The sequence below is a fragment of the Nanorana parkeri genome, unplaced genomic scaffold (assembly GCF_000935625.1).
Source record: "Nanorana parkeri isolate BGI_ZX_2015 unplaced genomic scaffold, ASM93562v1 scaffold187, whole genome shotgun sequence".
NCBI lineage: Eukaryota > Metazoa > Chordata > Amphibia > Anura > Dicroglossidae > Nanorana > Nanorana parkeri.
This window is the reverse complement of record NW_017306455.1, coordinates 322,911-347,707: the sequence shown is the minus strand read 5'-3', so window position 1 is coordinate 347,707 and position 24,797 is coordinate 322,911. Positions and strand designations below refer to the sequence as shown.

The 24,797-nt window shown below is 42.9% G+C and overlaps 1 protein-coding gene across 3 annotated transcripts in view; it reads right to left on the bottom strand.

The window, feature by feature from the left end:
• Positions 1 to 24,797, bottom strand: part of TANC2 (tetratricopeptide repeat, ankyrin repeat and coiled-coil containing 2) — a 259,959-nt gene that overhangs the window by 19,022 nt on the left and 216,140 nt on the right. For all 3 annotated transcript variants that reach the window (XM_018555203.1, XM_018555204.1, XM_018555205.1), the window contains 13 exons: positions 22,588 to 22,739; positions 20,312 to 20,480; positions 11,351 to 11,605; positions 8,013 to 8,138; positions 7,571 to 7,852; positions 7,143 to 7,270; positions 6,106 to 6,337; positions 5,845 to 6,011; positions 4,774 to 5,381; positions 3,758 to 3,866; positions 3,055 to 3,177; positions 2,566 to 2,802; positions 1,307 to 1,492 (listed from right to left, as the gene is read on the bottom strand). In XM_018555203.1, coding sequence (XP_018410705.1) covers positions 1,307 to 1,492; positions 2,566 to 2,802; positions 3,055 to 3,177; positions 3,758 to 3,866; positions 4,774 to 5,381; positions 5,845 to 6,011; positions 6,106 to 6,337; positions 7,143 to 7,270; positions 7,571 to 7,852; positions 8,013 to 8,138; positions 11,351 to 11,605; positions 20,312 to 20,480; positions 22,588 to 22,739 — 2,774 coding nt within the window. The remainder of the gene's footprint in view (positions 1 to 1,306; positions 1,493 to 2,565; positions 2,803 to 3,054; positions 3,178 to 3,757; positions 3,867 to 4,773; positions 5,382 to 5,844; positions 6,012 to 6,105; positions 6,338 to 7,142; positions 7,271 to 7,570; positions 7,853 to 8,012; positions 8,139 to 11,350; positions 11,606 to 20,311; positions 20,481 to 22,587; positions 22,740 to 24,797) is intronic.

The following is a 24,797-nucleotide window of genomic DNA, read 5'->3' as shown; positions in this document are numbered from 1 at the left end:
TAGGGGCTCCGATGAGGCCCCTTGGACATGAAAAAGCTGCCTCGGTACAAAATAACGTCACTGCATTGGAAACCATATTAGCCCCGATTCCGGTGCTCCCCCACTCCACTCACCTTACAACTAAAGGGCCACTTTACCCACAAATCCTTTTTATGTATTAGAGAATTGAATAAAATGATAAATAACCATTTCTGAAGATTAAGGGCCTGAGCCGATGGGCTTTGGGCTTGTGTGTTGATGGTATCCGTGTGAGATCATTCAGAATTCATTGACACGTGCATTTGACCTGCAGCTGACCTCCTACTGATCTATTTGACCTTCTTCAAGCAGGTTTTGGATTCCCGTAGACTTGCATAGGAATGCAAAATCCACTTGAGGGCAACAAAACCCCATCCGCACAAACCCCATAGCAGGTGCTATTCAAAACCAATTTGGCATAGCAGGGAGCAATATTTACAAACACACAGCAATTTGTCCAACAATACCAAACAGAAAACTCACAATGTGGTGCCTCCTTGTGATCAACATAACATCTAACATGAGGCAATAGTCTAAACACCAAAATGTGGGCTGATGGCAAAGCACTAGAGTAGAGAGTGACTGACTGTAGCCATCCTGGGTAAAAAAAACCATAAGATGTAGCAGTCACCTAGGCACTAACTACCGCAAGCTGTGTAGGAGTTAAAATATGTCCACACCCTTGGGTTCCTTTAATAAAATATAAAGAGCCAACAAGCCCGGAATTTAGCTTCACAGAACTGGCAATACACCGCATCTTCCTGGCCACATGTTGCGAGAGGAGACCCTGAATGCGTAACTGAATACCACTGAGAATAGATATAACCTTCCAATGCAGATTTCATTTACAGAAGATAAGTGTGAGGAAATATACAATTAAAAAAACAACAACCAGAGGATTCACTGCAGATTCCTGACAGAGAACTTCTCATATTCCTGATCATCAAGCTATTAGAACACCTACGCTCATTTCCCCCTACCAAATCGCTCATTTCCCCCTACCAAATATCTGTCAGAGGCTATGTGGAGAAATCTTGTTTTGTACTGAGCTTCTACAAACAGTCTTGTTCAGACCTGATTGCTGTTTTTGAACCCCTGGAGTATGAGTAGCATTAAAACAGCAGACGATGAGAAAATAGTGTGAGCCCATTGTGACATGTGACCAGAACTGTGAAGTGAGGAGCATCCATTCCTAATTTTTTTATTCCGATGAACCCCAGGGAACCTTTCCCCACCTCTGACATATGTTTTGCCATTCTTCTTGAATACTAGATGCCGAGGGTCTTACCTCAGAGTATCCCATGCTGGCAGCTGCAATCAGTGCTTGCTGGATGGCTTGGCTCTTCTTTAGGATCCCTGATTGCTGTCCAGCCAAAGTCCAGTCCCACTGGATAAGGTATTTCACAACCTCCAGGTGGCCCCGCAGAGCAGCATGGACCAGTGCACATTGCCCGTTCTTATCCAAGAGATCCACCTGTAGGCACACACCAGAGAAAGGATAAGAGCGAAAGAACCGATCAGACTTTTTTTTTTTTAAAGGTGCTTTGTGAACGTGAACCAGCGGTTAAATGTCACATTCTGTACAGTTTCCTATTTTTGTGCTGCCATGTTGTCTGGCAGGCAGTCAACTGTCAAGTGAATAACCTGCAGGCTTGGGCAGGTTCCCAGGCACCAGGTTATGCAGGGGCGAGGACAGAATGTCTGCGTTTGTTTTGGGGCATTTAATTAAATTTGTCACTACATTTTGGGGTTTAATAAGGAGTTGCGCTAATATTGCGCAACATAAAAATTTTCAACTACCACCATTTTATTCTATAGGGTCTTGGCATTCAGAAAATATATAATGTTGGGGGGTTTTACGTCATTTTCAGGCCTAAAATGTGGAATATAACATGGGTGCAAAAATTGAAAAAAGGGCCTCAGTCATGAAGGGGTTAAAAAGGGGATGGAATGAGAATGAGATCCTAATGGGTTGGACTTGATGGACTAATGTCTTTATTCAACCTCAAATACTATGTAACTATGTATGCAGTCCCTGGAAATCAGCCCAGTGGTTCTGCCTGCAGGATGGTGCTGTGTGCATGGCACAGATAACATAATACAGCCACACAAAAAAAAAACATACCATCTAATTAACTCCTGGCAGCACTAAATTACATTTTCTGCACCCTTACAGTTGTAGGACAGGTACTGATAAATGAAAAGTTCTGTGACCAGATTTCAAAGCCACCAACACAAGGTAAGGTATAAGCTTCATTTTAGGTGAACTCATTATTGATGGATGCAACAGCAGCATACCAATAAGATCAAAATAGCCCGACAGATAAGTGTTATGGTGAGAGGACACGTTTACTGTGGAGCCATAGTGTCACCTACATTTTAATGACTTGAAAATGTATGTTACAGGCAGAGCTTACCTGGTTTTTATGTTTATCAATGTTGTAAGGTGTGTACATACAGATCTTTTTATACATACACTGCAGGCATTCAAACCGTAACCACAGTGAATCATTTGTATTCCCTTGTAACAGACTTGCCCACACTCACCTTAGCTTTCCTCTTACACAAAAGCACGACGATAGTCAGGTGACCTGAAGCAGCAGCATATGCTAGAGGGGTCATTCCGCTCTCGGAACTGGCATCTACGTTGACAGAGAACTCAAGCAGCAGAGCCACCATTTCCGTGTATCCCAGATGGGCCTGAACACACAGGATGGGGGCATTGTTCAGCACCTCAGTGCGGTAATTAACATTGGCTCCGCCTGTGATCAGGAGACGGCTCACCTAAAGAAAAAATAATACAACGGTAATTAATGATGGATGCAAGGCATTAGGATGGATACAATCGTTCTCAAGGAATTAACAAGAACAATGTTTTACCCATTCATTTCACGAACACAGGAAAATCTTAAAATAACTAGGCTTGTACCAGCCAAAGTCTGTTCCATCTACCCCAGCACCAAGCCATAAACAACAGAAATCTTTACATGTAATACATTTGCACATATGTTTTCATTACAACGGACTCAGACCCACCTTGATGTTGGGAGTGTAGAGATTTCTGAGAGATGCAAGGGCCATGGAGAGGCCATCTGTGCTGTAGGACATCCACAGGGCTTGCAAAATGGATGAAGAAACGCCAACTTTCTTGCTGAGACCCTATAAATGCAGAATGACGTCAGTATGCTGCATTATTTAGAACATTTGCATTCACTGTCAAAAACCCACAGACAAAACCACTGCATCTAAATACTTCAGTGCCTATTTTCTCCCCCACAACCTCTCTTCTATTCTTCAATTGTGTGTATGTGACAGCTAATTATTACACAAACAGCATTACACTAAAAAGCCACCTTTGTTTATATGGAGTAACCAGAGGACTGCGTATGAGTTCACGTCTTTATTGATTATACTTTGTTGTGGTAGGTCATCAATCGAAGCAACAGTCTCTTTACAATCTGTGGTTACTTACCAAGTATTCATACTAAATACTAAATATGGTGCTAAGGGGGGTATAGCAGATTTTTGTTTCAGCAAGAATATATGAATCATGTATCTCTTAGGGATTTATCATGGGGGTGCCTAAAATTCTGGTGGTGAATGGCACTCCTCTATTCTATGTCATCATGTTAGGATTTATGCAGAGTTGGTAAAAGAGAGGAAAAGAAAGAGGTGAAAGTATAGTTCGGGGCCCCCCAGGTTACACCACGTCAGTGTCCAGTTCCAGTTTAGTTTGTACCTTGAAGATATGCGCTTTCAGTATGTGATGCCCAAGCTCTATCGTCTGCTGCCTGTTCAGCTTCCCCTCCTGACGAGAGAACCAGAAAGCCAGAAGGATATGTCCACTCCTGAGGAAACACACAGAGTTATCACTTATATCCATCAGTGGCTCAGCACGAGCTTTCCTAGACAGATTAGAAGGGCTGAGTGTATGGCCATTAACACCACAATGCATGAGAATAAAACAGTTAATTTCCTTATTCATTCCCTACTCAAACCATTCAACTATTCACTAATAGGACATTCTGGGGACCTAAAACCCCAGAAATTGTAGGATGCACAGATGAGGCCCTAAGAGCCAGCAGGTAATTCTTAGCAGCCAGAGGTCAAGGTGAGTATGTTCTACGGGGTAGGGGGCATTAAAGTGAATGTGCTGCTTCAACTGGCATGTGCAAGGGGCACATTTGCATTAAGCTTCTGTGTATAACAGTCCAGTAAAGTGAATCAGAGAAACCACTTTCCAGTCTCACACTTGTCCCCAAAGAGAAAAGTTCTAACAGAACTGCAAATTATGTCAGGAACATTGCTAAATATAACAAGACGTGTTAAGTTTATTTATTTGACAGATATCGTCACATGAAAACCCTCTAACTGCTCCCTGGCACTGTTCTGTTTTCAGGTCCATCATCCTGAGTATAAACACAATTGCCGTTTGCTGTTGATACTCATACTTTAGTGGTGCAGTATTGGCTATCAAAATTGTAGACAAGCAGAGTGGGACAGACGTGGGACCTTACATGCCAGATATAGGGCCTTACATTGGGGACATACAGGCTTGGGTCATATAGCATGCACCTCAACAGAAGTGGTGATGAACTGGGCATAGTATATAGTATGATAAATACAAACCAGATATAAGTAGCACAGACTAGGCCATAAGATAAGGAGTTAGGACAAAGACACATGGGCAGTCTTAGCAATATTATGCAGATTTAAAAAGAATAGCTTGTGAATGCAAGACATCAACTTGCTCACCTTGGGTCACATAGAAACTTGGTTTTCTCTCCATCCTCTCTCCAAATTAGCCATTCCCTGAAGGAAGGATGAACAAACATACGAGTCAGGTCCCTTCTTTTAATGAGGAACATGGAAAGGTTCTCCATACGTTGTTGAAAGTCCTCCCACTCCAGACCTCCATCCACGCTGCCTGCATTGATGGCCTGGAAGATGTGCTCATCAGTCAAGGGATGGAGGGAAGCTACAGCAACATTAAGAAGAGGGAGAGCCCTTTCAAAAGAGGACTGGGTTGGGAACCTCATGTTACACTGTAGGAGGTAGACCTCGGACAGAGACACAGGAACCACCTTGTAACTGGAGCTCTTGAGTACTAGGTAGCCCTTCTCTATAAGGTCAAATGTAAGCTTCAGGTACAAATAAGAGCCCTGGCTCAAAGTCTTCAGGTGGGAACTGAGCTTTCCAAATGTGGTGTTGTCCATCTTTCCATTGAGGGAGATGTTGTTCTGGATTTCGGAACTGCTGTGAATGCGTTGCAGTATGTAGGCCTGTAAATCCTGATCTATCGCCTCATTTTCTTCCAGCCGGTCCAAGAATATACGGTGGAAGGGAAGCATCTTGGTAATCTCCTGTTATGGAAACAAATAAAGTGTGTTTAAGGCCCAATCCACATGGTGACATGATTTGTGTAACATTGTGTAAGATCAATGATGGAATCCTGGAAGTCACTAGAAACCACTCCCATTGACTTATAATAATCTGATAATCAATGCTAAATGATTGTAATTGATGGTGCACAGTTGTACATCATGGGCAATTATGTCAATAGCTGTTATTATAATGATCAATATAGAAGTCAATAGATGCCGTTTCAAAGTGAGTGAGAGAAACACAAGATCAATAATGGGAGATTTTTGGTTGTACAACTTGTGTACTGCAATATCTTATGTAGTCCAAGTCTACCAAGGAACATTGACTAGTAAATGAACAGGAAAAAGAGTAATAGTAAAGGAATAGGATGGAGAGAGTGACATCGCAAGGAAGACAAAGATGTGAACTATGAAGGAGAGATTTCTTCACAGACTTGCTAACCTGCAGGGTTGTCCTCACAGTCACAATGAGTTTTAGCCAATGGGGGAACTTTCCTATCATCTTGCTCAGAAAAGACACAATAGTGTCTCCATAGTCTGGCTTGTGGAACTCTGCCTCATTCAGTGCATCTATCAGAATGATATAATCCTCATCGGGGATCTTCCTCTCTGAAACAGAGGCCAGAAAGAAATTAATTCAGGTATTGCAGGTTTAATACAAAGCATTAGGGATTGTTATCATTGAAGTTGCTTTAACAGTTACCTTTGTATAGGTTTTCCAGTGGCTCTAGAACTCCCCTACGAAACGAGGCAGCTGGATCTTGCACACAGGAGCGTAAGCTTAGTAGGCTTTGTAAGTGTGGTTCACGCAGCAGCTGCTCCCGGTAAGCTACAAGCTGGGGGGCACGGCAGAGCAGGGCAGCGACGTTGTGAACAAACTCAGGCACTAGGCAGGTATATGCATTGTCAGCCTGGCAGTAGTGATATGCCACCACCTAAAGAAAATAAACAGAAGGACATTACCACAGACATCCACTCTTAGCAATCAACTGATATTTAAGGTTTGTAAAAGGAGTGCCCAATAAAGAAACAGATGTACTGTAACAAAGTACAAGAGTCTAATGTTGGTCTACTGCACAGGTATTGGTCAGGATTGCTCAGCAGTGACACCTTAAGAGTGCAATATATATTACAAAGGGTCATCCCCCTTAAAAGCCAATTGGATAGTGCATAGTCTTTGCCTTTCCTCCCAAAGTATTAGCAAGGCTCTGCCCTATCCAGCTACAGAGTCCACACATCGTTTATGTTCACTACCATTATCCATACACTGGTTTACTCTTCTTACTCACACCTTTGCACCATCCTTCTTGAACCAGCTCCCTAATTTCCTGCGTAGTTAATGCTCTAAATTACATAGAGTGCTTTATGGGAATTGGAGCATGGTAAGGCATCCCAGTACATGTCATCAATGTACTGGGATTAGAGAACTGATGCTAAATATACAATTGACAGGTCAGTTTTCCCGTACACCAGGTATTATAAATCAGCTCATATATACCCATACCCGCCCTCCTCTGCCAGTAGCACTATGCAGCAGTCTATGCTCTGACTCACTTGGCTGAATAACAGAACAGACACAGGCTCACCATACTGCAGTACAGTTTGTGCACTGGCCTTTTTCTCTGCAGTAACAGCCAGACATTGCCAAAGCCTATGCATAGCCTCTTGCTTCAGAAAAAATGTGTACAGTTTCCCTTTTTGAGAACAACGCCTGTTGTAATTAATCACTGTCCTCATTACCTGTGCTGCTATCCTTCTCATGGATTCCTCCTGCCGTCGACGCATTTCAGGTGTTCCCGGACAGCTGCCACTAGAGATGCCAGTGTGCGTCTGCCCTGGCTGTGCAATTTCACGGTTGGCCTCGGAGTCTGTTTATAGAAGGGAGTAAAGTTAGAAAATAGCTAAAATCCATTTTCAGAACACTGTATGTCACATGATCACTGAACTAAACTATAGTGGAAACACATCTAGAATGAAGATGGTAAACATCTGTTACAGGTTACATTTACAATGAAGATGGTAAACATCTGTTACAGGTTACATTTACAATGAAGATGGTAAACATCTGTTACAGGTTACATTTACAATGAAGATGGTAAACATCTGTTACAGGTTACATTTACAATGATCTCTGTATGTCTTTTTACAAATCTCTCACTAATACTCACGTTTCGGTGAGGCATGGGGGCTGTCGGATGCTATCTGTCTCATACGTGTCCCGTGACAGCTCAGGGACACCAGCCGAGAAATAATGGCAGTTTTCCCGAAACCAATGTTGCCACAGATTACTACACCCCGATTCACACTCTCATCTTCACTCTGCAACTGTGCATCAATCTCATGGAAGAGCCAATCCCGGCCCACAAACATGGTATCTGTGGTGATACTCGGCACCTCAAACAGCAAAGGCTTCAAGGAGATGTCAGGAGGCCGGTAGGGAGCAAAGCGAACTGAGCAGAGAAAAAAAAAAGTGATTGCTGTCAGAAACTCTGGATCTACCATATTTATTATTAACTCCGGGACTACAGATAATTTCACAGACAATTTTAGCTCAGCCATTATACAAAGAGGAAGTGATGGAAGGGATTACCATACTCTTGCCGCTCTTACCTCGCAGATCCTGTGGGGTACGTGGTCCGGCAAGGGTCTGTCGTGGCATTCGCAAAGAGGTTCGTAGAGGGGTATGTCTCTGCTCATCCAAGTAGGCAAGATCCTCTAGGTGTGCGGAACTAGTGGCTAAAGTGGTTAAATAGATAAATGGCAATCAAAAGAGAGAGAACGAAAAAACTAAATATAACAGGGTAAGGGACAATGCAAGGTGGAAGGAAAAGCAAAGACCACAAAAGAGGAATGATGTAGTCATGGAGTGAAGAGAGAACAAAAGAAAGAAGCAATATGGGGAAGGTTACAGAACAAAAGAAAGAAGCAATATGGGGAAGGTTACAGAAGGAAAGAAAGAAGCAATATGGGGAAGGTTACAGAAGGAAAGAAAGAAGCAATATGGGGAAGGTTACAGAAGGAAAGAAAGAAGCAATATGGGGAAGGTTACAGAAGGAAAGAAAGAAGCAATATGGGGAAGGTTACAGAAGGAAAGAAAGAAGCAATATGGGGAAGGTTACAGAAGGAAAGAAAGAAGCGATATGGGGAAGGTTACAGAAGGAAAGAAAGAAGCAATATGGGGAAGGTTACAGAAGGAAACAAACAAGTAAAGAGAAAAGAAAATCAGAACAAAATGTACAATGTATAAGCAGTGGAAAATGGTAGAAAGGGGAAAAAGAGGATTAAGGATGAAGGGATAAGGATCATAAATAATTCTGCGATACAAGAAAATATATTCCCTGTACAGAACAACATGTCAATACACTTCATTTCCAGCTGTGATCTCCAACAGATACGTGCTCAGCTGGACTCTTCATTTACATACAAGCACACCAGGACTGCTGCATGTTAACTACTCCATATTTTACCTGCAATTAACATTCCACCTTGTTGTGGAATTTCAAAGTCCCATCATTGTGGACCCCAGCCAAGTGCACGCCAAGGAAATTCCATTCACCTCTCTATAGTAGAATTAACCTTCTGAAGGTAAAGTGTAAAGGAAGAACAAGTGCGATAATACTGTGCACATACCTGCAGATTCACTATTCTTTCACAATTCTTTTCTGTGCCTGAGTTTCTGAAAACAGCAGCTTAATGTACGTATGCTGTATAACTGTTTCTAGAGAGAAAATTGATTTCAGAAACACTTACTGCACAGCTGGACATACGTAGATCCAGTTCATCTGTCAGATTAACACATTATCAACAACTATGTAGTGTGGGGGCCTACATGACCCATCCATCAGGGAGACCCTCACACAACAAAGATGGTGATAAATTATGTTCATCTGGAACATGGGATCTGACACAAAAGCGGACCAAGGGGTTTGTTTATAAAGAAGAGAATGTGACTTTCCCAAACATTCTCTGGTAGAGAACCATCCAGGTCCAGGTGCTTTAAATGGGAGTGATTGATTCTCCACCAGTGAATGTTTAACAGGTAATATTTATGAAGCAGAGAATGTGTCTTTCACATAGACATGCTATAATTTGTCCAGTGGCCAGCATTTGCATGTTCTTCTTAATTTCTGGGGATCATATGGTTGTGGGGCAGGTACTCTGAACACTGGTCCTCTTCTTTACTGAGTGACCTACTGCAGAAGAAAGGCATGCTGCAACCTGCATTGCTATGTACCCCACTAAACGTCTGTCACCAATGCTATTTAAACTGAAAGAAAAAAAACCCTCCAAAACAAAATGAGTAGATGTTTATCAGATTAACCCTTTCTCTGTCCAAGTAGAGAAAACATATTAATTAACAATAATGTTTTTTTTAAGCTTGATTCATTTCCCTCCCACCATCTGCAGTCCTGTATCTCTTTTCCTCCCCCTCACACCCACGGAAAGAGAGCAGCATTAAGATTCTAGACACACGCAGGAACAGAACTTTGTGCACAGTACAATCACAGCAGTCCGCGACAATTCAGGTGGTGACACCTCTTCTCACCTGCAACAGAATTGGGTCGGGGCATGAGGTAGAGTGGGATGGACTGCACAGACTGGGAGAGTCCTGTGTCCAGTCCCCTCTCGGGGATCTTGTTTAGGCTGAAGGTAGAGGCCATTATATTTTCATCCAAACGGTACAGACTGGAATCCATGGACTTCTGAGGCTGTTTAATGCACCCACGAGAACCGAGGTCTTTGCTGCTGTCTGCGCCATACTTGGACCGGTCCACATTCTCAGAGTAGCTGGTCAGGGTAGCTGCAGGTAAGAGGAAGGAGTCAGGAATTAGAATGAACACCCACAAAGTATTACTCTACAAAGATGAATCAGCTTCTTCTTCGGCTGGATGTTCTAATAGCTGCACTGCAGGTTAGTAGCGGAGCAGATTCTATTGTAAATCACAATTCAGGGCATGTGTGGGACCTGCAGTTGGGAATTAACAGCGCACGTGCCCCGCGTACACCCGTCAGCACGAATTTCATGGCAGCATTCTCATCATTGACAAATTTACTAAGAAAAATAATGGGCAATGTTGGAATCTGACACATCGATTCATAATCTTCGATCTTCTGCTTCAGCATGAGGCAGAGAAGGAGACATTGTCATTCCTCTCCCTCTCCACTTCAGCAGCAGGAGGCGGAAAGGCAGATCGATAGGATCTTAAGGCAACGGCTTCCTTGTAGAAATAACAGTCTGCGTGCAGGAAAGCAGAGCAAACACACAGACATTATACATCCAAACCACGGACACGCTGCGTACGTCAGAGAACCGGAACCCATAATACAGACATCATGGGCATGTCCCGCTCACCTTCTGCTGACAGAAGAAAGACGCAGGGAGAAGTACATTTCTGACAAGGGCCCCTCAATGCCTCTTGGCTGACATTTTGCCAATATACAGTGTATCTTTGAAGCAGAGAATGTGTCTTTCACATAGACATGCTATAATTTGTCCAGTGGCCAGCATTTGCATGTTCTTCTTAATTTCTGGGGATCATATGGTTGTGGGGCAGGTACTCTGAACACTGGTCCTCTTCTTTACTGAGTGACCTACTGCAGAAGAAAGGCATGCTGCAACCTGCATTGCTATGTACCCCACTAAACGTCTGTCACCAATGCTATTTAAACTGAAAGAAAAAAAACCCTCCAAAACAAAATGAGTAGATGTTTATCAGATTAACCCTTTCTCTGTCCAAGTAGAGAAAACATATTAATTAACAATAATGTTTTTTTTAAGCTTGATTCATTTCCCTCCCACCATCTGCAGTCCTGTATCTCTTTTCCTCCCCCTCACACCCACGGAAAGAGAGCAGCATTAAGATTCTAGACACACGCAGGAACAGAACTTTGTGCACAGTACAATCACAGCAGTCCGCGACAATTCAGGTGGTGACACCTCTTCTCACCTGCAACAGAATTGGGTCGGGGCATGAGGTAGAGTGGGATGGACTGCACAGACTGGGAGAGTCCTGTGTCCAGTCCCCTCTCGGGGATCTTGTTTAGGCTGAAGGTAGAGGCCATTATATTTTCATCCAAACGGTACAGACTGGAATCCATGGACTTCTGAGGCTGTTTAATGCACCCACGAGAACCGAGGTCTTTGCTGCTGTCTGCGCCATACTTGGACCGGTCCACATTCTCAGAGTAGCTGGTCAGGGTAGCTGCAGGTAAGAGGAAGGAGTCAGGAATTAGAATGAACACCCACAAAGTATTACTCTACAAAGATGAATCAGCTTCTTCTTCGGCTGGATGTTCTAATAGCTGCACTGCAGGTTAGTAGCGGAGCAGATTCTATTGTAAATCACAATTCAGGGCATGTGTGGGACCTGCAGTTGGGAATTAACAGCGCACGTGCCCCGCGTACACCCGTCAGCACGAATTTCATGGCAGCATTCTCATCATTGACAAATTTACTAAGAAAAATAATGGGCAATGTTGGAATCTGACACATCGATTCATAATCTTCGATCTTCTGCTTCAGCATGAGGCAGAGAAGGAGACATTGTCATTCCTCTCCCTCTCCACTTCAGCAGCAGGAGGCGGAAAGGCAGATCGATAGGATCTTAAGGCAACGGCTTCCTTGTAGAAATAACAGTCTGCGTGCAGGAAAGCAGAGCAAACACACAGACATTATACATCCAAACCACGGACACGCTGCGTACGTCAGAGAACCGGAACCCATAATACAGACATCATGGGCATGTCCCGCTCACCTTCTGCTGACAGAAGAAAGACGCAGGGAGAAGTACATTTCTGACAAGGGCCCCTCAATGCCTCTTGGCTGACATTTTGCCAATATACAGTGTATCTGATACACTCTATGACGTCTCTATTATATACAGTGTATCTGATACACTCTATGACGTCTCTATTATATACAGTGTATCTGATACACTCTATGACGTCTCTATTATATACAGTGTATCTGACAGCATTCTCAAATAAAGCATATTCAGTGTCTGATCTCTGACAGCGTTCTCAGATACATATTATGTAGTATTCAATCTTTCTAATACACAGATCCAGGCACTGATATAACAAGATAATAGAGAGGTTATACATTCCGTATACATAAGACAGCTTTCTAATTACAGTTTACGATGTATGATGGCTTTCTAATATAAACTATGTAGATTTAGTAATAATATACACTAGAGTCTATAATTCACAATCTTCCCAAATATACAGATAGCAGACATCATCACCTCCTCCATAACACAGGCATTACATAACTCTGCCTCTGCCTCCTTATATACACATACCATATCATGATCAGATTTTCTCTACTCCTCCTCATACATATATATCATGGCAAGGGTCCTCCTAATATGCAGGTGTCATGATACAATCTTCTCTCCTCCTTATACTAGGGTATCCACCTGTCCGGAATTCACCCAGACAGTCTGGGTTTTGAGTTCTCTATGTGCTGTATCTGTGTTTCAGGTCAACTGAAACCCAGACACAAGATGTCATCATGTCAGGGGGACAGGGGCAACTAGAAGATCCTGGTGCTGCCCGTATGCAGCCGTGCTTCGTGCACAGTATGGGTGTAGACCACCACTGTGACTGGGCTCTAATGGTTCATACAACATTTCCAACTCTTCTCTCTCTCCCATTTACCAAGTTCTGCAGTGTATGGCCCTGAATCATGGACACAAGATGTCACTCCTCACTATGTATCCTTACTCTCTCTTCTGGCTGTCTCACCTCGCTCTCTCTCCTGGTTGTCTCCCCTTGCTCTCTCTCCTGGCTGTCTCTCCTTTCTCTGCTGGCGGTGTCACCTCGCTCATCCTCCTGGCTCTCTCTCCTCATTCTCTCTCCTGGCTGTCTCTCTGTCTTGGCTGTCTCTCCTCACTCCTGGCTGTCTCTCCTCGCTCTCAGCCAGGATATAGGGCAAGGAGAGACATCCAGGAGTGAGAGCGAGGAGAGAAAGCCAGGACAGAGAGCACAGAGAGACATCCAGGAGTGTCTCTCCTGGCTCTCTCTCCTCGGTCACTCCTAGCTGTCTCTCCTTTCTCTCTCTCCTGGCTTTCTCTCTCTCTCTAGGACTGTCTCGTTATGAGATAAAACAATGTTATTCTAGCAATGCAAATTAAGTAGTGAATACATTAATCTTAGGCCTATATTTGTGTGAGAAAGTAGGAAAATGAGTCTCATGAATATGCAAACAGATGTTGTGTGGGGCCATGGATGAAGGATGACTTCACATAATGAACACAGTGGCAAGGGAATGGCAAATGTTAAACTCCTAAACAGTATCACATGATCTGGAGGGACAAAGCGATGAAGATTCAAAATGAAGATATAAAATGACCTATGAAACAGAGTGAAGTAGGCTGGAGTCATGGAATGGAGGGGGAGAGGGACACGCCTCAGGTAGCACAGAAATACTGAACCACCCAATAAAGTCTTCTTCAAGAATTCACATAAAAACAGAGCTGAACCACAACAGAAATACAAAGATAAAGATACAACCTGCATGGTCACCCAGCTACTAAACAGCGGAGCTCCATGTGGAAAACCAGCTGATGTAACCGTGAAACTGCTAGAGGATATTCCCAAGGAAACTTCATATATATCAAACTTTTCAATAAATGAATTTCTGATGCAAATGAAAACGCCTAAGAATATTGTAAGAATAATTTTGGTACATGCTTCAGAAGATCGTCACTGACTGGGGATAAATTACATGAGATCGTCACTGACTGGGGATACATTACATGAGACTGCTAGAGATCTGAGGGCCACACAAAAAGTGGCAAATGGCTGCTGGTTGGGCACCAGGGCCTTAAACCACATGAGTAAGGCCTCGGTGTCCCTAAATGTACTAAACGTGTGATTCTGCTGTCGAGTCAGACAGCCTATAGTACACAGTTACGCTGAAACTTAATGATAGAAGCTGAATCCAATCCTTTACCCGTTATACACCACCAATAACTCCTAACCTCCGTTCCTGTCTTCTCCTTGTCGGACGTGCTCCTGCTACCTCACAGTGGCCAATATCTACATAACACTCTTGGGTGATCTCGCTCATGATAGCCAGCTCCCTCAGACCGCGCGTAGCTCGGAAGCACCGCACGTCTCGCCTACTAGTTCAGATGAAATATTGCCACTGTGACTTTTCTTTTCCATTGGACATGTCCCGGCCTATACGCAGCCCCCAGACCCTCTCTATATGCTCTTACAATGCTAAGGTTACTTTTTGAATTTATTTGGGGCTGGTTAGGCCCAGTCTAGATCTCACATGTGGAAAAGATATGTGATAGCTGATTTATGTATTATGTGTTTTGTTTGTGATTGCCTGTTTTATGAAAACACTAAAATAAAGAATTAAACAAAAAACATTTAACTGAAGAAATCAAATAAAATACAATTATTTTAGTTTTAAAATTTGATGAACGTCTATAAACTTCTTGTTGGTGTTGCAATCTCCATTTCCACATGGGTTTGAGGGGCCCCCTGTGCTCTACAGGAAGCCTGTATCAGACAACGGCCTGCTCCTGGAGGTTCTGGTCCATATACCAGTCATTACATACTCTCCCTACTTAGGACGTGCAATGCAGGTTGTAAAACCTTCTACTGCAGCATAAAGTTCCCTGTTTGGCCAACAATTTTCCAGCATGTCCCTTCCACAATCTAATGATCAACATTTGTCGAAGAAACAGGGCCACCCATGAATGAAATGATAATCTGTGTCTACCCAGCTTTACTGTCTAAACACAAATCTATGAATCTGCCCAGTGGTTTATCCTGTTATCTCAGCAGCTGTTTTGCTGGTGCGGACAACAATATGTATATAACATACAATATGGAACAGGAAACGTAAAAAAGGTGAGCAACAATTACAATAATACATTTCAATGTATATTTTATGACAATTGACTGTAGTAAATCATGAAAACTACCCATAAAATGGTGGGGCTGACTCACAAGAACTGGAGCAACAGATAACTGGAGCCCAAAGCAATCCATCAAATATGATGCTACAATTCCTGATGTGCCCTAGAAAGACAAAAGCTGGATTCTAATCAGCTGCCGGAAGCAGCACCTTCACATTTGTTTCATTTAGTGTGCTGTGTCTCTAGGACAAGACTATGGATGGCATGCAGGATGAAAGGTAACATTTTTATAAGAGAATGTGCCCACGGTTAGAAAAGTTGAACATCTGCAGCAGCGGAGTATCTGGGTCATGGAAGGGGTTAACTGCAACAGCGTGTGTTTCAAGGGCTCTGAAGGGGAAACTATCCACTATAGATGAGGCCAAACACATCTCGGACAGTTGTCTTCCGTGATATGTTAGGCAGGGGGACATGCACCTGTTATCTGTAGTGCTGGCACCAGCTGCTCTTGCTTTTTCTCCTGCGACTTGTTCTATGGGCTAAAGTGGTGCATGATCAATAGGAGAGAAGGATCGGCCAGGTATCACTGAACAATAACAAGCACTTGTGAAAGTCAGAGGCACTCCTTATCACTACTTAGGTAGTGCTAAGCAGACCAGTCCTCATCTGAGCATTGCAATGGGCCAAAACTGAAAACACAACTACGTCTGAAACAACACATAATATTAACAGCCTAAAGCATATTTCCACATTTGCAGCCAAATTAGCATAACATCTATATTATATTTGTTATATGTTCCCATTCACATTGTTTAACTTAAAGGAGAAGTATTGGGAGAGTAGAATATACTTTTACTAATACTTAGAGCCAGAATGGTACATTGAAGCTGTCACATGCCGGCTCTATAGAACGAGAGCTGAGTGATCGTGTAACTGCTGATGGCTCACGCTCTTCTCCCTGAAGTGAGCAATGACTGTCATCAACTGCTCCCCGCAGGGATTTCCCCCTCCCCTCTCTGTTCCTTCAGTGCTCATTGGAGGGACAGACAGGGAGGGGGCGGGCACAGGTTGCCCTGATGGAACTAGAGAGGCAGAGCCAGCTGTCAATCAGGTAGTGGGGTGGATTCCGACAATATTGTCAGGTATCCTTTCCGGCTGCAGCGTGGTTCTGCACTGTCAGCATACAGCAGGCAGTAGCTCTCTATATGCGGACTTTGGAGGACATTAGTAAATCTACTCCTGGGACTCAAAATAGAAGAAAAGCCAAAAAAAGGATTATATTTACTTCTCTTAATGTTTAATTAAACACTTATGCTTACATTTTAGGTGTTTTAGTTGCTTAAAATCCTACCTAGCCTCCCCCTATGTAATGGTAAGGAGGGGGCTCTAGGAAGTTATGTTTACTCTAATTATGGGGAGGAGTGTATAATCCTCCTTTTAATTAGAGTTGATGTGCGACACTGAAGCTGTCAAGTTGGCTCTATTGGTCGAGAACTGAGTGCTCATAAACCGATGGTTGCTCAGTTCATAATCTTTTCCCTGCAGAGAGCTTTGACTGTCAGTCACGGCTCACCGCATGGATTCCTTCTCTCCTCTCCGTTCCTCCAGTGCTGGCTAGAGAAACGTACCGCGGAGGGGGTGGGCACAGCTGGATCTGCTTCCAGCTGTCAATCAGGTGGCGGGGTGGATCTTTACCAGCCGCACCACAGCTCTGAGCTATGGCTCACAGGAGGACATAGTAAATGTTCTCCTGTTACCCTAAAGAGAACTATGGCCAAGAAAGGTTGGACAGTAGTTCTCTTTTAACCCTGTCTGTACTGTGCTGGAATATATCCTACAATTTATAATGAAGTCTGGTGTGAACGTCTTTCTTAAGGTCATTCCACAGTATCTCTATGGGTTAAGGTCTGAGCTCTGACTGGACCACTCCAAAAGGTGCATTTTCTTTTTCTGAAGCCAGTCTTCGGTGGATTTACTTTGATGCTTAGGGGCATTGTCCTGCTATATCACCCAACTTTTACTAAGCTCCAGCTTGGCAGACAGCCACCCTAAACTTGGGAATTCATTAACTTAAACTTGGCAGTGAAGCAAGCCCAAATCATGATGTTCCCTCCACCATACTACAAATGTGTCTGAACTGAAGCAGTTTTGTAAACAGGAATGGTTAAAAATTCCTCCCGAAGTTGTGCAGGTCTGAACCAGAGCTACCGAAAGCGCTTGCTTGAAGTCATTGCTGCCAAAGGTGGTTCGACCAGCTAATGTATCACTTCTCCCTCCCTTTTAGATTGCAAGCCCTCAGGGGCAGGGCCCTCCTTACCATCTTGTTTTGATTTGTATTGTGATTGTAATGTCTTCCCTATATCGTAAAGCGCTGCGCAAACTGTTGGCGCTATATGAATCTTGTATAATAATAATAATAACTCCAAGGGTTCACTTACATTTTCCTCCAGCACTGCAGATGTTTAATGGGTGTGTTCAATAAAGACACAAGACATTACAATTCTTTGTGTGTTATCAGCTTAAGCACATGGAGGGGAATTGATCAAAACTGGAGCAGACAGAAACTGCAGCCAGTTGATCATAGTAACCAATCAGATTGTCTTTTCAGTTTGTTCAGTTAAGCTTTGAAAATGAAGAGAGAGGCTGATTGGTTGCCATGGGAAACTGCTCCAATTTTGATAAATTCCCCTCACAGTGTTTGTCTATTGTTGTGACTTACTGTAGATGAGGTTCAGATCACATTTTATGGCAAATTATTGCAGAAAACCAGTTAATTCTAAGGGGGTCACATACTTTTTTTGGCAACTGCATCTCCATTTATTACAATAACAGGCATGTAAAAATGTGAGCACCATATAAAAAATAGTTTGAAGGTAAATGCTGCAATCATAGGTAACGAAGGAATGTGTACTACCTTATACCTTAGTGTTGTAAAAGCACAGAGAAAAATGCTTGGGAAAATTCAACACCTACAGCAAAGGTGTACACACCACACCTTCATTGGGACTGATTAAACATTTGGGAAAGCCTGGGGTGTGTGCTTGAGGCAAAAAGAGTCATCACCTGTACCGTGCCTCTAGGGTAGAAAGGGATTACTGCTAAAGCAATCCCTGAAGCATATGAATATTTCCCTCTTTGTTCCTGGGGCAAGCAGGGGTAGGATCCTTCTGAGCCTATCTGAAGCAGGAGAGGGTTAATGTGAGGACCCCCTAACTGAGAAGAATCAATCATGGAGTAAAAATCTCTCTCTGGGAGGAAAGAGATTGATTTCTGCTTTGCAGGAGTCAGACTGGGTAGTTTTTAGTCAAGGCTTGGTGGGACTATTCTCGCTGAGAGAGATAGGGAGTATGCTGGAAGACTGTTAATGCGCAGAGAAGATATGATAGCACAGGATTGAGGTCAGCAGGAGGTCTTATGAATAATAAGGAGTGTATGAGGCTTTGCAGGCTGCTGAAGCATTGTATAAACAGAATGAGCATTTTATAAAGTGGGCTCTGGTGGGGGTTACACGGCAGGGGTCAAGGGGTAGAAATCTGAAGCAAGCAGAGACAGGGTGATAACAGCACTGTACTAACACCCTCGTGTCTCATTTATATTAGCGTCAAGATGGCCGCATATAGAGAACGATCTTTCTATTGTTGAAGTCTATTTGACAAATGGGAGAAGATTTATACCAATTCATAGGGACTGCTGGCTGAAATAATTGCAGGAATGACCATCAAATAGAGATGAAATGAATAAAAATCATGATCTGAATGATAAAAAAAAGGTCATTTCTGAATTGTTATTTTTCCTGACACGGATGCTCTACACGAGCCAATCATTCTGTGTGAATTTCACCTTTAAGTGGATTCCTTCTAAAAATAGCAAGCATGCCTCCAATCTGTCAGATGAAGGGCAGTGGTAATCTGTTACAGTCATTCACACATTAGGAACATGCCAATGGTGGAATACATGTGTTTTAAGCTCCCCTGCACATCCAAGGACAGTCAGACATGAAGGTACAATCCAACTTGCTGAAGATGTATTTCAACATTAGGAAGGAACACAAATGCTGTTTATGCTATGAAGCACGGAGGGGAGGAACATGCGGACATCTACATCTAAAAGTGTGTCTGGGAAAAATAAAACAAATTCAGTACATCTCTGCCATACATACACATTTTCCCATGTTTTGTCTCTTCAAAAATGCTGCAAATACAGAAAAAGACCTGTTGATCCTGCCAGAAATCCAGTGAGCTCCTAACCTTTTGCAGTGAGATGACAACCGAGTGCCTCTGCTGTTTTGAAATCCCAAGAGTTCTCCCCTCAGGACTGCAGAACACCTCATCGTTATGTTAGAGATGAGGAGGTGGAATTCTGTAGTCCGGCAGGGCTGACAACAATATTTGTGATTTCAGTGCAGCAGGGGCAGGGTTGTCAGCTCAATCAAGAAGTTATGAGCTGCTTGGATTTCTGGCATGCCAACATTTCTGTATTTGCAGCACATTTGTAAAGGGAGACAAATTGGGGGAAATGTGCATGTATTGCAGAGATGTACTAAAGAATATATATATTTTTATTTTGCCCAGACACTTTAAAAGTTAAAAACAGGAATCACAAAGCTTGTTTTAACCTGTGCAGCCACTATATACCCTGAGACAATGAGGCACTGAGGCTTCGTCTACAGATGTGAGATCGACTATCTCAACATCTCCACAATAAGTCCCTTGTAGATGGTAACATCATTTTTATGCCTTCATCCGCCTTTAGAATTGACAAGTATACAGTAAAGACAAAACTGATCTAAGAGAACATGAATATCATAAATGACAATCGATAGCAAAGCCTAAACTGGCCACATTAACATTTCTATAATAGTCACGGAACCAGAGCACCTCACCATACATACCGTTTAGTCAAGCTCCATTTTTGTGACCTCAAAGGCATCGGGCCTATTGATCAGCAGATCTTCCCTCATCACTGTGGAAATACTGTCCTACCATCTCCGCCCATCATATGTTGTAATGTATAAATCTGTACACTTACCAATAATGCCACTGTCCCTACTCTCCAGGGTGGACGTGGGGCTGCAGTCCTTGGTCGCACCAGTGGTATTGGGTGGAGGAAGGGTAGAGCACGGGCTGTTGGCAGGAGGAGAAGCCGTACTGCTGGTCAAGGTGGAACAGGGGCTGATCCTCTGAGTCATCGCAGAGCCCTGAGTTGGAGTGAGGATAGCGGAGTAAGAAGGTTGAAAAAACAAAATTCTGAAGTCAATCATGTTTAAGCTATTCAAGTCATAAGACTCCTGATGAAGAATGTTCTGAGCACAGTCAATGAGGTAAAGATAAAGAAGTGCTTAGTTTAATAACAAATGTAATTACAACGTGACATTTCTGAAATTAAGCGAGGATGATGTATATAAATATGTGACTATCATAAAAGGAACTTTTAAGCTTAATGTTAATTACCACGGACTGAACTAATGAATTAATGGTCAAACCAGTGATTTAATAAAGGTAATACATTCACCAGTTGGGATTTAAAAATATCTTATAGCAAACCTGTCATTTTAAGAAAATGCTAAACCTGCCATCCCAGCATGCACTAGGCACCCTCTGGCTGTTCCCCACAACACTGATCCCTGTAAAACCACGCTACTTCTACATATGAGGAACCAATTACATGCCGCCTTCCTCCTCACACTGTAAGACTCGGGGCCTGACTGGCCAATCACTAGACCCCAGTGCTGTTGTCAACTGCCAATAGCATATCAGGGACAATGGAGAGCGTTAGAGAAGAGGAGGAGTGGTGGTAAAGGTAAGTAAAGGCACCTGAGGGTGCTATTGCAGAGGACAGGGGTGGCAGATTCAAAGGTTATCTGCAAGTTTAGTGAAGGGTGAGGCAGGATTACATCGCCTGCTGTGTACAAAACTCTTATATTTTGATAAATGAAATCTACAGGATTAAAGTAAACCTATCACAAGCCCTCAGCAAGTCAAGCTCAGCATTAAGCAGAGGTTACTGTCAATAAAAAAAATGCAGGTCACAATAATCAGCAGATCCAAACATATGAGCGGCTAAGGATACAGAGCACCAGTCTAGTGTAATAAGGCTGCTTCTAATCTAGCGAAGGCTTCTCAATAGGTTTTTAGGTGTATTGGTGACCTTGGTGCCTGCTATCTTGGACAATTTTACAAACATTTCTGAAACCTATTGTATATCCTGCTCAGGCCTGCTAAGATCAAGATACCCTACATGTAGCTTATACCTAAACGTAAAATTTCAGCCTACGCCTAACTATAATTTAACCCTTAACCTTCAGCTTTACACCGAATAAACCCCCTACAACTGCACATTAATTGTATCTGCAAAACCTAACACTTCCACACCTTAAGATACCTGCATGGATCTTAAAGTGAAAGCGCACTAGACGCCTTGTCAGGTTTATGTGGTTGCCTCTGACCCCACTGGGGGTGGGGGGGTCACCACTCCATAGGCCCTGGGACAATTGTCACTGAATCAGAAAGTGATGGGGAATCCAAACTTTCACAGTTGTCACAAGACCAAGAAGTGAGGAAATATCATCCGAGTGGAACACCTGTTCCTGCAGGAATTTCGCTCACTTTGGAAAGATTTCCTCCCATTTCCTGTTGCACCTCCAGGACAAGAAGTGAAGGGAAAGCCCCTTCATAGGACACAGGCAACAAAATAAGAAAACCTGATTAGAGTTTTAATCCTTCCCTACTTGAACTAAAACAAGGCATTTAAGCTTTTCATACACTTAAAGTTTATTTCCAGAGCACAAAATTGATTGATGTAAATAATAATCCAAGGTTCTATGCTGCTCCCACTCTCTCCAGGTGTCTGCCTTTTGACTAGCGAATCTTTGCCCCACACTTAGGCCAATAGAAGGGCATGGGAGGGGTGTAATGTGTGGCACTCCAACCTCTGGTCGAATTTTACATAACACACCTTAGATTTTGATTCTCCCATGGCTCTTCTAGGGCCCATTTTACCATATTTGAAAATGTCACATGTAGACTTTAATAACATAAAGAACATCATCTATATATCTCTACGGTCTGAGAAAAGCAATGTTTTGATTGTTCTAGCAAGAAATCCCATCATCTTTTTTTTTGTTTCAAAAGTACAGGTAAAATCTGACTGGTTACTGGCACTTCAGATTTTTTTACTTACACAATTTGATAAATGAGGCCAATTGTGCCCAAAACAACAACAACCCACAGAAGAAGACAATGAATGGAATTTTGTAATAGGCATTTTGGTTTGGTCAGAGACCTCTCTGCCAGCATTAACCTCACCTGATTATCTTCCTGCCCCTCCATGCTGTACTGTGCACTGGCAGCTTGGACCTCAGTGACTTTTTCTCCCAGGAGGAAGCCCAGTCGGGTCATGAGGGTGTTGGCAGCCTCATCAACTGATGGAGGAGGGCCCAATACAGACTCCTCTTCACCTAAAAAAACAAACAACAAGGACAAAGTCATTACCTCTCCTTCGCTACCCACAAAAATTGTCTGCCGGCCAACAGTTCTTTCTTGTAAAGATATTTCCATAATCGTGCATGCTTGGCTCTTCCAGGTACTCATGTTTATGGCTATACAGGGGTGAGAGGGAAGCATCCCCAGCATCGTTTTATCTTGAGGAAACCCTTACAATTATGAAAAAGCTCTAAAGTAAACATTTTAAAACATAAAAGTGTGTGCTTTGTAACAGTGAGAGCAACAACAAATGCCACACTAAGCACAGTCAGCTGTACCCAAAAGCACACAGGTAAGTGGTGAGTACTGTATAATCTGCATATATTGTGGTGTTCCCTCTCAGACAATTCCAGAATGTAGAATAAAACTATGCATTCCTCACTTAATACAAACATCCTTTCCTACCTTTGCTGTTCAGCTGCCTTAAGCAAAAGCCTGTATACGTTACAAATGGCTGGAGTTGTAGCTTACACATGGCTTCAGACTTCCTATATGACAGTGCGAGCTGGACCAGACCTGAAAGTACTGGGCACTTCCTTCAGCTTCCAGCATTGGACCAAGTGGTCGGGGAGTGAATAAGATCCCATTCACACTGAGCGTTTTGTAGAGCGATTTCCGCTCAAATATGAAGCTCAATGTAGCTTGTTCCAATGCATTTCAATGGAATCGTTCACATCTCACAGCTCAATGTCGCTTGTAGCTGAAACTTGTCGCTCGAACTTGAGCTATTTTCCAGCAGATTTCAAGCGATTTGGCCCCAATAGACTTTGATAAGACTGCCAAAATAAGTGTGACAAAATGTGCACTGTAGCTCAATGTCGTTCAAAATTGATCAGCTCAAATCAACGCTGAAACAGCATGTATTCTGTTGAAGCTCAGTGTGAATGGGGTCTTACAGGTAACTGTATGATGCAGGGCATAAGCCAAGCGCAGGATTGCTCTAAATGTGTGCTTGTGTCTGTGGAATGTGCTGATGAGTAGCTGCTATTGGGCTGCTGGGAAGGCTAGTGACGGCTATGCACACATTTAACACATTATAACATTGGGGAAAAGCTATATGTAAAATAAATAGTAACAAAGGAAACAGGCTCATGGAGAAAGTGAATGTGAAGGAAAATGAATTTCTGTCTATATAACAAAGTCTTATAAAACAATGGGTCACAATAAAGATATGATATCAACACACTGGAAAAATATGTTGTTAGCAGTTTGATATCTCTCCATTTATTATCCACAAAGGGCAATTCTACAGCCCACACCAGTGCACAATATCTCGTTTGGTGCCGGTATTTATAAAAAAAATGCACACATATTTGCAAATATTTAATATAATCTATTGATGTTCTTGGTCTTTTAAAGGGCTTTCATGTCAGACGTTGCTTGCATAACAGATGGGACAGGTCCACTATTAAAATGCTGATGATCTCATAAGAAACTCCATTTTCAATGACTGGGAATAGAGCAATAGACAGGACAATGCTGTACAGATGTCAGTGGACTGCAGTAGTTGTGGGACTGCACAGTAGACGCAGCCTGGCCTGACACTTGTGCTGAGCTGGATTTCACGCTATGCTAGATGACTCAATTCTGCAGAAGTTGCAGGTTGACTGCATGAAGGATGCAGGATACAAATGGAACAGCTGGAGGTCTGGAGCTGCCATCATTGTAGTCTTCCCCTTTCTGAAGTGAATCTACATACATTACAAACCCTCTGTTTGACTGTCAGAACATTGACTTCCCGTGAGTGTCACAAAGCTGGTGCAAATGGTTTCAGAATCGTAGCTGGAGTCCTCTGCAATGCACAAGCAGGGCTACAGCAGCACAGCTTAGAAAACAGCCGGAGCTTTTATTTCTTTTAAAAATGGTGAATGTTTTCTTGCATATCATTTTCCACCTGTTTTAAAGAAATCAACTGCTGGGTGTTGTCAGTCTAGCATTAGCTACCTCATGCAGGCCATCACCCAGAATGCTTCTGGACTCACCGCTGGTTGGTTGCCATAGAAACATTGCATATTTTATGCTGTTTCACTTTG